At 60.4% G+C, this 12,174-nt stretch overlaps 2 protein-coding genes across 2 annotated transcripts in view; one reads left to right on the top strand and one right to left on the bottom strand.

Moving 5' to 3' along the window:
- The window catches only part of POR (P450 (cytochrome) oxidoreductase), a 32,518-nt gene extending 25,971 nt beyond the window's left edge, over nt 1–6,547 (top strand). The window contains exons 4-15 of the mRNA XM_006859685.1: nt 1,437–1,586; nt 2,155–2,279; nt 2,659–2,748; nt 3,061–3,159; nt 3,681–3,797; nt 3,873–3,991; nt 4,584–4,765; nt 5,075–5,224; nt 5,353–5,623; nt 5,849–5,994; nt 6,182–6,267; nt 6,355–6,547. Of these exons, the coding sequence (XP_006859747.1) occupies nt 1,437–1,586; nt 2,155–2,279; nt 2,659–2,748; nt 3,061–3,159; nt 3,681–3,797; nt 3,873–3,991; nt 4,584–4,765; nt 5,075–5,224; nt 5,353–5,623; nt 5,849–5,994; nt 6,182–6,267; nt 6,355–6,499 (1,680 nt within the window). The 3' untranslated portion in view covers nt 6,500–6,547. The remainder of the gene's footprint in view (nt 1–1,436; nt 1,587–2,154; nt 2,280–2,658; nt 2,749–3,060; nt 3,160–3,680; nt 3,798–3,872; nt 3,992–4,583; nt 4,766–5,074; nt 5,225–5,352; nt 5,624–5,848; nt 5,995–6,181; nt 6,268–6,354) is intronic.
- A 432-nt stretch (nt 6,548–6,979) lies between these two features.
- On the bottom strand, nt 6,980–11,952 carry TMEM120A (transmembrane protein 120A). The gene is made up of 12 exons (XM_006859684.1): nt 11,759–11,952; nt 10,624–10,742; nt 10,359–10,475; nt 8,513–8,572; nt 8,229–8,324; nt 8,062–8,151; nt 7,869–7,934; nt 7,731–7,792; nt 7,542–7,634; nt 7,380–7,444; nt 7,215–7,283; nt 6,980–7,131 (listed from the first exon to the last, which is right to left on the bottom strand). Exons 1-12 carry the CDS (start codon nt 11,837–11,839, stop codon nt 7,018–7,020), a joined length of 1,032 nt encoding a protein of 343 aa, XP_006859746.1. The 5' UTR covers nt 11,840–11,952; the 3' UTR covers nt 6,980–7,017.
- Between the last annotated feature and the right edge of the window lie 222 nt (nt 11,953–12,174).

The following is a 12,174-nucleotide window of genomic DNA, read 5'->3' as shown; positions in this document are numbered from 1 at the left end:
CTAAACTTTAGGGTAGGTACCAGGTTGGGATCCTAAACTTTAGGATAGGTACCAGGTTGGGATCCTAAACTTTAGGGTAGGTACCAGGTTGGGATTCTAAACTGGTTAAAGTTCGCCACAGGGATAGACAGGAACGGGTGGGGGTTTTCATTTGTTCTAGCTGATGAGTGGAATCCTTCCTGGTGTAAGCCTGTTAACCTCAGGTTGGCAGTTTAAACCCACCAGCTGTGAGTCGGAAGTGACTTAACTGCATATAACAACAAGCTGGCAAGTACTTGCCACGTTTAAGAAGCCCTGGTCCAGGTCCAGCTACCTTAGAGATGTGCACACACGTGTCTGCTCCCAACTCTGCTGTCATCCAGCCTTGGAGTCCCCCATGCTCCAACCTCCATACTAGGTTCTGGGCAGTTGGAGGTCTGGGTGAGGCTTGAAAAGTGAAGAGTCTCAGAAAGTTGGGGAGGACCTCTGTCCCCCACCTCAGCCCCCAAGTGCAGTGGCAGGGGAGCCAGACTGGAGTCAGAGGAACTGGAGTCCAGTCCCACTTGGCCCTGGGCCCAGTCCTCACCCCACATGCCTCATTCCTCTCCTGCAGTGAGGGCCATGAACTGACTGTCTTTCAGGACCCCTCAGCTTACAGCTAGGCCTCTGTTTGCCCCTTTGGGCCACTGCAGGCCTGAGCTGAGCCCTGGCGTCCCAGTCCCTGCTCCTCCTGACCTGTTACCCCTCAACCTTGATCTGGAGGCTGTGGGGTGGCCTCCTGGCCTTGGCACCTTCTGTCCTTTCTCTCTTGTGGTTGTGGCTGTCCAGTGAGCTCCAGGGGCACAGTGAGCAGGAAAGGGGGAGCTGGTTCTTAGGCCCCTGGCAGTAAGCAGACAGTCCTAGTCGGGGTCACAGCCTGTCATTGCCTGGACTGACACCCCTCCTTCCTCAGAGCCAGCTCTCCTGAGCCACCTGCCTCCTGCCTAGCGTGGCCCCCCACCTGCTCACTTCCCCTGCCCTTGGGCACCACCACCAGCCGGCTGTGAATAGCTAGTTGGGACTCGATGCTGTGTCTCTGGGACTCCTGGGGCCTGATGGTATAGTGGATCAGGCATTAGGCTGCTAACCAGAGTTGGGGGGAGCAGCTCTGCTGCCCTATAGGGTCATCACGAGTTGGAATCAGCGGTAGTGCCCACCCTCTGGCCTCTATAACCACTGCTTTGTTCTGCTGTCCTCTTTCCTCCTGAACTGGACATGCCCCCGGAGCCTTACAAGCTTCTGATTGTCTTTCTAACCTGGGGCCATCTCAGAAGCCTTCCAGGACCCCTGGATGCACCTTCCAGACCCTCTTGTGCCCAGAACATCCCGGGCCAGGAGCTGCCCGAGGCAGGCACTGGCTCACCCATCTGCCCTGGGCTGAGCTGAATGGTGACCAGTCCCTGTCCTCGTCTCTCTAGGCTGACCTGAGCAGCCTTCCCGAGATCGACAACTCCCTGGCGGTGTTCTGCATGGCCACCTATGGCGAGGGAGACCCCACCGACAACGCCCAGGACTTCTACGACTGGCTGCAGGAAACAGATGTGGAGCTCTCTGGTGTCAAGTACGCGGTGAGTTGCCTGGTCTTTCTCCAGCAGCTTCCTGGGGCCTTGTGGCATGGAGTCTGCCAACTTGTCACCTCTTCTGATTGACCGGGGCAGGTGAGAGTATCAGGATGGGAGGCTGTAAGCTGAGGGCCCGGCTGCTCATGGTCACGTCTCCACATTTGGGGGCCTTCTTCTGCCCTGAGACCCCCAGCAATGAAGAGAGCTTTTTGTTTCAGGGTCCCCAACCCCAGCTGGTTTCAGGGGGACAAAAGGCAGGTGACCAAGATTTTGGCTGGGCAGGGGAAGCCAAGTGACCAACTGGCCAGGGTATCTCCCTGCTGGCCACATACAGTTGAGGCTTAGAGGGGTCCCTGGATACTACAACTTGTGGGCTGCAGGTCATCTAAACAAAAGTCAGTCCAGGGGTCAAGACAGCCCAGCTGTTCCCACGGTACAAGGTAACTGGTAGGTTCTGAGGCCTGGGGATGCTCCTTGATGGCTTGGTCAGCTTTGTGGGGAAGCTGACCTCCTCCCCAGGCTCGGCCCATCAGGCTGGAGGCCTGCTTCACTGCCCACCATCCTGTGCCCACAGGTGTTCGGCCTGGGGAATAAAACCTACGAGCACTTCAATGCCATGGGGAAGTATGTGGATACTCGTCTGGAGCAGCTGGGAGCCCAGCGCATCTTTGAGCTGGGGATGGGAGACGACGATGGGAAGTGAGTGCCCCCACCCTTGCGCTGCCCACTGGACCCTTGTCCTGTCTGCCCTCTCATCCCCCAACCCTCACTGGTCCTAGGAGCCAGGGGTCTAGGGAGTTGGCGCTGGGATGTGAAAGGGGTGGGGGTGGGAGCCACCGCTGCCTGCTTGCTGAAACCCACTGATACTGTCAATAAGGGACAAGCAGCCCCGTCCCTGCCCAGCCTGCCATCAGACAGAAAGAACCTTCCATGGTTGGTGTGGACAAGGCTCTAGGTCCCTCCCGTCACGTGGGGGGGGAGGGGGGGCGCTGAGGGTCTGGCAGGCCTAGCAGCCCAGCCCGATGCCCCCTCCCCGGGTCCTGCTGCTCCAGCCCTGCGCATTCTCTCCTCCCCACAGCTTGGAGGAGGATTTCATCACGTGGCGAGAGCAGTTCTGGCCGGCCGTGTGTGAGCACTTTGGGGTGGAGGCCACTGGGGAGGAATCCAGGTGAGCAGAGGCCTGCAGGCAAGTGGGTGGCAATAGGGATGTGACAAGGAGAGATGTCAGCAGGCTTGAGCTGTACTGGAGAATGACAGGGTGTCGGGGAAGGGCTGTATTCACCTCCAAGAATCTCTTTGAAGCCTCCCGACCTAGAGTCCCAGCCCTGCCTGGCTTTCTCCCGGGCTCTGTTCCCTCCCCTTGCTCTCTCCTGCCTCCCTGATCCCCATGCATCTGCTGGGGGACCTCACACCCCTATGGCCTGCCCTGAGGGAGCCCCACAGCCTTTTAGCCCTGCCCTCACCCTGTCTCCCCTGCCAGCATTCGCCAGTATGAGCTTGTGGTCCACACAGACGTGGACATGGCCAAGGTGTACACAGGCGAGATGGGACGTTTGAAGAGTTATGAGAACCAGAAACCGTGAGTGGCGGGTGTGAGCCTCCTTGTCCCAGAGTGGGGGGGGGGGCATGGACAAAAACTCCCTTGGGCCCCTGCCCTGCTGTCACAGGGAAGGCCAGCATTTCAGTGACTTCACTCCCACCCCCGAGTAAAGGTTCGAATGCACGTGGCATGGGCGCAGGGTCTGTGTTCCAGTCATTGGGGGACTTGGGCTCCTGGCTCCGAGTCTCGGTCCTCTACCCTTAGCCCACCTCAGGCAGAGAGCATGGAAGATCTGAGTATTTTAGGGGCTTGCCTCTGTCATCCTATCTGTTATGGGGACATTGCTAAGCCAGCCTGCCCACACTGCAGCGTGGAAAAGACTGGGCTGGACTGGCTGGAAGAGCACTTGGCGTAATTATAAAGTTTCTGTGCCGTCCTTGGAGACCCAGAGCACCCCAGGCCAGCCCCGTGTGTTGTGCAGACACAGAACAGTCCCTCGAGGATGGGGAAATTCAGATCAGAGGTTCAGCCAATCCCAAGCTTCTTTCCTCCCCACCCAGTCCCTTCGATGCCAAAAATCCTTTCTTGGCTGGGGTTACCGTCAACCGGAAACTCAACCAGGGGACTGAGCGGCACCTCATGCACCTGGAACTGGACATCTCTGATTCTAAAATCAGGTACTGGCTGCCACCACCGCCTCCCCCCAGCCTGCCTCTGCCCAGCCCCCTTTTCTGAGCCTCACTTCTCCTCAGATATGAATCTGGGGACCATGTTGCTGTCTACCCGGCCAACAACTCCACCCTTGTAAATCAGCTCGGGGAGATCCTGGGTGCCGACCTGAATGTCGTCATGTCCCTGAATAATCTCGATGGTAGGTCTGGGAATCAAGACCCCCGCCCCCTCCCCAGCTCCCACTCCTGACTGCATCCATCCTGAGTGACCCTGGCTGTGGCCTATTCCTTCTCAGCAGTTCTAGAACAGCCCCCAGAGGCCCAGCATAAAAGGGAGCTGGTTTCGTGGCAGGAGTGTGTGCCCCCGGGTGTGCCTGCACCGACTTGGCTATCTCAGTCAGGGTCATGACCTTTGTGCCAGCCGATGCCAGCTCTTGCAGGGGAAGACCATGGCGATCACTCGCCCACCAGCTGAGTCAGAGCCCCTTCAGGGGCCTGTACTTCTCAGAGCAAAGGCCCCCTAGTAGTACAAGTCCAGAGGCTGGTTTGGGACTGGCACAAGAGGGCTCCAGGGTGCCAGGAACACTGTGACACTTAAGTCCGGTTCTCACTCCTTCCCCAGTCAGATTGGGTTGAGGGTGGAGGGTGATCAGAAAAACTCTCCTGTGGAAGCACAGTGCACAGGTGTAGCCCGCAGGCCGCCGGACACAGACTCGGTCCAGCCTGAAGCTTAAGGCCTGGTCCAAGTCTGAGGCCACCGTGTCCCCAGAATCCTGCCTTCCCTCCCCACAGAGGAGTCCAACAAGAAGCACCCCTTCCCGTGCCCCACCACCTATCGCACGGCCCTCACCTACTACCTGGACATCACCAACCCGCCCCGAACCAACGTGCTTTATGAGCTGGCTCAGTATGCCTCGGAGCCCAGCGAGCAGGAGCACCTGCGCAAGATGGCCTCCTCCTCGGGCGAGGGCAAGGTACCCACCCACCCCCCGTCCCCTAAGGCTGACCTTGAGCCAGGCCATGTCCCTTCAGCCCTACACCCCAGTCCACCTCCAGGCCACCATCAGTCTCCAGCCCGTGTCTCTTTGGCTCACAAGGAACTTTCTGGGACGTGGCCACAGGGTGGTTAGGATATCGCTGAGGAAGAGGAGGAAGGAGGCAATGCTGGGAGACTGGGTTAGGACGGGCTCCCCACTTGCCACCTAGCCTTTCTCCAAGCTCCTTAGGTCCTAACTGTAGCCCCCATTCCTCACAATGCCTGTTGCATACCTACCTCTTCCCAGGAGCTGTACCTGAGCTGGGTGGTGGAGGCCCGGAGGAACATCCTGGCCATTCTACAGGACTACCCATCCCTGCGGCCCCCCATCGACCACCTGTGTGAGCTGCTGCCTCGGCTCCAGGCCCGCTACTACTCCATTGCCTCATCATCCAAGGCAGGTGGCTGCCTAGGAGGCCTAGCCCTGTGTCTCTCCAAGGGGCTTCAGTGTAAAGGAGGCCCCAGAAGCACCAGCTGTGTGGTGAGGCCCTCCCATGAGCTGCTCACTCCCTGTCGCCCCACCAGGTCCACCCCAACTCTGTGCACATTTGTGCTGTGGCCGTGGAGTACGAGACCAAGTCTGGCCGAGTCAACAAGGGCGTGGCCACCAGCTGGCTACGGGCCAAGGAGCCTGTGGCGGAGAACGGCCACCGGGCCCTGGTGCCGATGTTTGTGCGCAAGTCCCAGTTCCGCCTGCCCTTCAAGGCCACCACACCTGTCATCATGGTTGGCCCTGGCACTGGCGTTGCCCCCTTCATAGGGTTCATCCAGGAGCGCGCCTGGCTGCAGCAACAGGGTGAGTGATGGCCGGGGCAGGAGGGGTGTGGGGGACAGGCCTGGTTACCCTGGGGAAGGATGGGTATGTGGGGGGGGGACAGGCCTGGCTACCCCGGGGAAAGAGGGGTGTGGGAACAGGCCTGGTTACCCCGGGGAAGGAGGGGTGTGGGGGCAGGCCTGGCTACTCCTGGGAAGGAGGGGGGGACAGGCCCTCCTCTCAACAGCAGGTCTCCGGATACTCTAGGGAAGGACGTGGGGGAGACAGTGCTTTACTACGGCTGCCGGCGGGCTGATGAGGACTACCTATACCGAGAGGAGCTGACCCAGTTCCACAAGGACGGGGCCCTCACCCAGCTCAACGTGGCCTTCTCCCGGGAGCAGGCGCAAAAGGTGACACAGAGCAGGCCTGGAGGGTAGGGGACTCTGACTGGCCCTCCCCACAGGTCTATGTGGGGCACTTACTGTGGGGTTATGGGTAGGGGACCCCTGACTGACCGGTCCTCCCCGCAGGTCTATGTGCAGCACTTACTGTGGGGTTATGGGTAGGGGACTCCTGACTGACCAGTCCTCCCCACAGGTCTATGTGCAGCACTTATTGAAAAGGGACAAGGAGCACCTCTGGAAGCTGATCCACGAGGCTGGCGCCCACATCTACGTCTGTGGGTGAGTGAGGGGAGGGAGCTGGCCTGCCTCTCCACTGGGTGGTCTCTTTCCCCACACCCCTTGACACCACCACCCTCCTGCCCCCAGGGATGCTCGGAACATGGCAAAGGACGTGCAGAATGCCTTCTACGACATCGTGGCTGAGTTTGGGGCCATGGAGCACACACAGGCTGTGGACTACATCAAGAAGCTGATGACCAAGGGCCGCTACTCCTTGGATGTGTGGAGCTAGAGACCGCCAGCTCCGCCCCCCGCCCCCCAGCCTGCGCCCATGTGATCACTTCCTTCACTCCCCTCTGCCAGTCTTCTGGGTGGTGTCTGCTGGGCCTTGGAGGATGGCCCAGATGTACCCTCCTTCATGCCACAGGCTGAGCTGGGGCCTGGCCCCCCCACCCCCATGATTTTCAATAAGTGTAAATAATTTTAAATAACCTTTGACCCTTGGAATAAAAACCTGGTTTCTGTAATTACCTGTGGTGGTCTGAACAGATGGGAGTGGAGGGGGTGCTCTTTCCTGGATCTGCTTCGAACTGACCAGAGACCATTTCCACCTGTGCCCTCAAGGGAACACACCTCAAGCCACCTCTATGACTTCGTCCTTTATTTTGGGGGGTGGGGGAGGCAGAACCCCAGAGCCAAGGTCTCCCTCTCCAGCACAGCCGTCAGGGCCCCCCAGAGTCCCAGGGAGAGTGGATGAGACCCTCAAACACGCGAAGCTGCCCCTTGCTGTCTGCAGGGGGTGCCCAAGCCTCATTCTTTCTTGCTCCCGTGCCACTGGCTGTGGAATTTCTGGCGCACGACCCGCAGGGTAGTGAAGAAGTTGCCAAGGAAGAGGATGAAGAAGGGGAAGCCACACATGAGCACCTGGAAGGAAGAGGGGGCGGGGAATGGGTGAGGGCAGACCCCGCTGGGCCTCCCCACTTGCTTCCCCAGGACCCACTGCTCACCTGCCACTCCTTACACTCTGGGTCCCGGGCCATGTGAAACAGGGTCAGCGCATTAAAAAGCTGCCAGAACTGGTGCAGAGAGAGGGAAGAAGTAACCGTGCAGAACCCAGCTCAACGGTGGACCCAGGGCATGGGCAGGGACAGACAGACAAAGATACCGCTTACATGTCCAAAGAAGAGGAAAGGCAGCAGGAAGGTGAGGCCCCGCCACATCCAAGACTGGAAGCCCTCTAGGGGTGACAGAACGTCAGGACCCACACCTACCAGGGAGAGGAGCTGCCATAGACCCCCAGTGGCCCACCCTGCCAGGGTCCCGGGCCGGCTCACCCACGGTGAGGTCCATCGTGTGCCTCTCGCCCAGGGCCCGCAGGCGGTACAGACAGCCGCTTTGGTAGTAATACTGTAGGAACTGCACAAAACCTGAGGGCATGGGAGGAACCAGCTGGCACCAGAGGCCCTGGCCCTGCCCCTGCCCGAGGGTCAGCCCAGAGACAGACTGGGCTCTGAGACACTCACTCTGGTACATGGAGAAGGACAGGAATTGGTTCCGGAACCTCTGGTACATGAGGCCATCGGGCCTGAGGCAGAAAGCAGGGATGGTGGAAGGAGGTCGGGAGCGGCCCCCACCCACCAGCTGAGGCGACAGCCACTCACCACGTCAGCATGACCCCCGACAGGAACGTGGAGACATAGTGATGAAACACCCACCAGCCTTTGATCCTGGACGAGGAACTCTCATCACTCCTCCTGTCCCCTGAGCCCCGAGGTCCGTGCTCGGGGACAGGGAGTGAGGCTGAAGAGGAAAGAAACCACTGCCCGTCCCAGGGGCCACCGCACCCATTCTCACCGGGAGCCATTGTTGATGAGAATGCTCTCTCGGATGGTCAGGGTGCAGTAGTACCAGACCAGCAGAAAGTTGAAGGCAGCGTCTGTTACTCTGGGAACAGGGGACACAGGGTTGCTGCCACAGAGCCTAGAGAGGGCACAGGTCTAAGCCCGAACCGGGACACCCACCTGGAGTTGAGGAGGAAGCGGCAGGTGAAGGAGATAAGGATGAGGATGATGGTGAGGTAGAGCTTGAACTTCTCGTACTCGTCCTTGTAGGCAAACCTGAGGGCGGGGCAGACTCATGGGACAGGATACTGGGGGGCACTCTGCCCCCCGACTTGGTAGTGGGCATGGAGGTTGCATGGGGAAGCAGTCCCCGGGCCCCAAGGCTCAGCCCCCAGGGAAACCAGAACACAGTGTAAAGGTCTCAGGTGGGGCGGAGGCAGAACTGAGACCCAGCCAACAATTACTTCGCCTGCTTGCTAAGGAGTGTCACGTTGACATTACCCAGGACCAGGCTCAGGTACAACCTAGGGAGAAGAAGACTGGGTGAGGAGAGAGCCTGGGTTGGCAGAGAAGCCAAAAGCAAAGCCCCCCAGACAGGCCAGCCAGACCAACTCCTAGGGAAAAGCTTTCCTCCAAATACCCAGGAGAAACCAAGCCCCCACCCTCCTGCGGCATCCCAAGAGCTCCGCTATGTCAAGGACTGGCTCTCCCACCCCCTGGAAGCTGTCCCCAGACTGCTCCTATGTGGGAGACCACCATCTATCACCTGCCCCCCAGTTTCTGGCCACCTCAACTCTAGGCATTTTCAGCCCTGAGTCCATTTCAGTCAGTCACACCCACCATACCCTGCACTTTGTCCCAAAGCACAACGCACGACAATCAACGCTTATCCTTAAAACCTAGGGCTCTGCATGCATTCAGGTCCCAATGCCCAGCTGCCCCACCCACGTCTTACCCACACGGCGCCCTCCCCTCACTGGTGGCCTGGCCCTGGTCTCTGTCCATGCTAGACAAGGGCTCTGCTGGGAAACACCACCTTCTCAATGATACCCTCCGCTCCAGCCTCCTGGCAAGTGCATCCCACCCTGCCAAGCCAGAGACCCCCACAAGGGGAGAAGCCACACTAACACTTCTCACCCACTCCCAGGCTCAGATGGCTCAAGGACTGTCCAAGGCTGAGGAGCTGATGGGGCAGGGCTGAGACCCAAATTAGGCCATGGGGGGCCACAGCTTCGGCACCTGCCCACCCAGCTCCCTTCCTGCACTAGCCTCTTGAGATCTGCTCCAGCCTCTGCCCCAAACCTCCCATCCTCTCGGCAGCCACCAACTCACCTATGGTGTCCCAGAAAGAAGAGCCTGGTGGCTGGCACGCCCCTTCTACCTCAGCTGTGCCCAGTTCCGGGGGTTTCCCTCCATCACTCCAAATACTATTCTGAGTCTTTCTCCCTCTGCTGGGCCCTTTCCTCTCAGCAGGAAATATGCTCAAGTCTGTACTATCTAAAAACTTAAGCAACACAGGTAGCTGGCTTCTTATGAGACACATGTTTAAACGTGGCCACTCCCACCTCCTCAGACACGAGGCCACCCCCATCACCAACTCCCACCTGCACTCACGGGATGAGTGGCTACTGCCCTTCCTGATCAGTTTAACCGCCCTGAGCCAGCTGAAGGGAGCCCTGGTGGCACAGCGGGTTATGAGTTGGGCTGCTAACCTCTAAGTCAGCAGTTTGAACCCAGCAGTCTCTCCATGGGAGGAAGAGGAGGCTGTCTGCTCAATAAAGATGGACAGCCTTGGACACCCTAGGAAGCAGTCCCACTACAGGGGCTCTGTGAGTCGGAATGGACTCTTGGGCAGTGGGTTTGGCTTGGAGCCATCGGAAGAGGTCGCTCTTGCTTTCTGAGACACTCGTCCAGTGGTCTTGCCGCCTCTCCTCTCTTTTCCCATCTTCGCTGACTGCAGCTGACCTTTGTAAGCCTGAATTTGACCTCTCACTGCCCCTGCCTACCTTGGGGATAAATGCAGGCTCTGCAGCTTCCGGACTCCCAGCCCTCCTCTACCTCCCCGTGAATCTTGCCACTTGGTGCCACTTCGGGTTTTGCTCTCTGCCTTGGTTCCCTCCTCCCCTCGCAGGCGGGCGGGCCTGGCTAACTGTCAGGACCCTTCTAGTCTCAGGTCAGGCACCACCCGCTCCAGGACCAGCCTGTCCGCTCAGCCCAGACTAGTCCCAAGAGCACCTGCTGACCAAACTGCCTGGAAGAGAAAGCTCCTAGCACTGAGCAGCTGGGAACTGCGCTGGGGGCGCATCTCACCCGTTCTTCTTAGGCAGGTAGGCCTCCATGTCGAAGAAGAGGCCTTGGCGTTCCTTGATCTGGTTCTCGAGCTGCTGAGCGGCCTCCTCATCCTGGGCTGGGAGCGAGCGTTTGCACCTGCAGATGGAACCACACAAGTCCCTTCCGGTCAGTGCTGGGAACAACCGTACAGCCAGGAAAGGTACAAACAAGGCCCAGAGTGGGGAGAAGCTGGCCCAGGGACACTGCCCGCCACCAGGCCCATGGGGTCAGGGCAGGTCCTAACTTCCTCAGGACAAGGGCCAGTTCCTGGAGGCGCTTCTTCTGCCGACCAATGGCACCGGTACAGTTGTTCTGCAGCTTGGTCAACTCCTCCAACTTCAGGCGGTACAGCCGGTGGGTCTCCTGTGGGGCAGGAGCGGAGAAGGCTCAGGTTGGTGGGGTGGGGGGGGCCTGAGCCAGAGTCTCCTGGGGAAGGATGGGACACCAAACTTTGGGATGGACCCCGCAGAATGGAGAAGAGGCTTGCTGGCCTGTCTGGGATTTCCCTGAGGACTGGGGAGCTGGGGTCTCCTAGCAGCCCAGAGGGTTCAGACACCCTCTCCAAGCAATCGGTGTGTTCCCTGAAGATCTCCTTCATCTCGTTCCATCTGCCAGCTGCCCGAACCCCACCCCCGAGGTCCTTCCCCCGCAGCCAGCCTGCAGTACAAAAGCCCTCTGCTCAGAGACTTCCTTCCAGGCTAAAGGTCACCGGTCCAGCCCTTGGCCCTTAGCTCCCAGCCCCTCCACCTTTGGCCCAGGGCACTCTGACCCCGGGGGCGAGCCTCTCGGAAGGAGCGACTTGGAGGCTGGGGGTCCTCTGCTTGGGGCCAAAGGCCAGGCTGGACCCGGGAGCAGCTGGCTTCACCACGGACAGGAAGGGCATGGACGGCGTCCAGAACGGGCAAAGGCCTACCCAGGCCAGTAACCTGCCCGGCTTCCTCCTCTCACGGCACCCCTCCGCTCCACCCAGCCCACCGGGGTCCCTCCAGCTGCAACTCGCTCCGGCCCCCTCCCCGCTGCAGCCACGTGGGTTGTCGGGTCCCCTTGGGAAGCCTCCGTGGGCGCTCTCACTCGGTCCAGGCAAGTCCCCATTCATTCTGGGGCGCTGCTTGAGAGCGGCCACCCCAAGCACGTATGCGGGGACACAGATGCAGGTCGGGGCCGCCCGGGGTCCGCCAGGGTCGTGCCCGCCGCGCCACGGGAGCCCCGCCAGACGCTCATCCGGAGGGTCCAGCCGGGGCCACGCGGACCCGATACCTCCCCGCCCCGGGGACCACGCCGGGGTCCCGACCTCTGACCCCAGGCTCCCAGACGCCCGACTCTTAACCTGGAGTGCAGAGACGCGGCTAGGGGCCAGTGGTCTCCCGCCGTGCGCCCACCTGGATGCTCTGGAAGTCCTGCTGCAGTATGTCCCAGTCCTGCAGACAGTTGCCCAGCGGGCCTGGGGGCGAAGGCTGCATGGCGGCCGGGCCACAGGCCGGCGGAGCAGAGCGGAGCTGACGGCGCCACAACCCCGGCGGGCCAGAGGCGTCTCCGCCTCCCCAGCCACCGCCCCCGTCCGCTTCCGGACTCGCGCCGCGGCGGCAGCCAATGGGAACGAAGCTTTCGGCGGAGCCGCGCTGGCCACGCCCCCCAGCGCGCCAATCCGGGCCGAGGGCGGGGCCACGTGCCTACCCGGACAGTGGGGCCTGAGTCCGGACGCTCGGTACGATCTTGCCGTCTGGAAGCGCCGGGGGACCCCGGACAAAGCGACAAAGCGCGGGGAAGAGCTGCTTGTTTCTGTCACTCCCGCCCC

The sequence above is a fragment of the Chrysochloris asiatica genome, unplaced genomic scaffold, assembly GCF_000296735.1.
Source record: "Chrysochloris asiatica unplaced genomic scaffold, ChrAsi1.0 scaffold00034, whole genome shotgun sequence".
NCBI lineage: Eukaryota > Metazoa > Chordata > Mammalia > Afrosoricida > Chrysochloridae > Chrysochloris > Chrysochloris asiatica.
The sequence above is the reverse complement of the archived record's forward strand: the minus strand, read 5'-3'. Positions and strand labels throughout refer to the sequence as shown.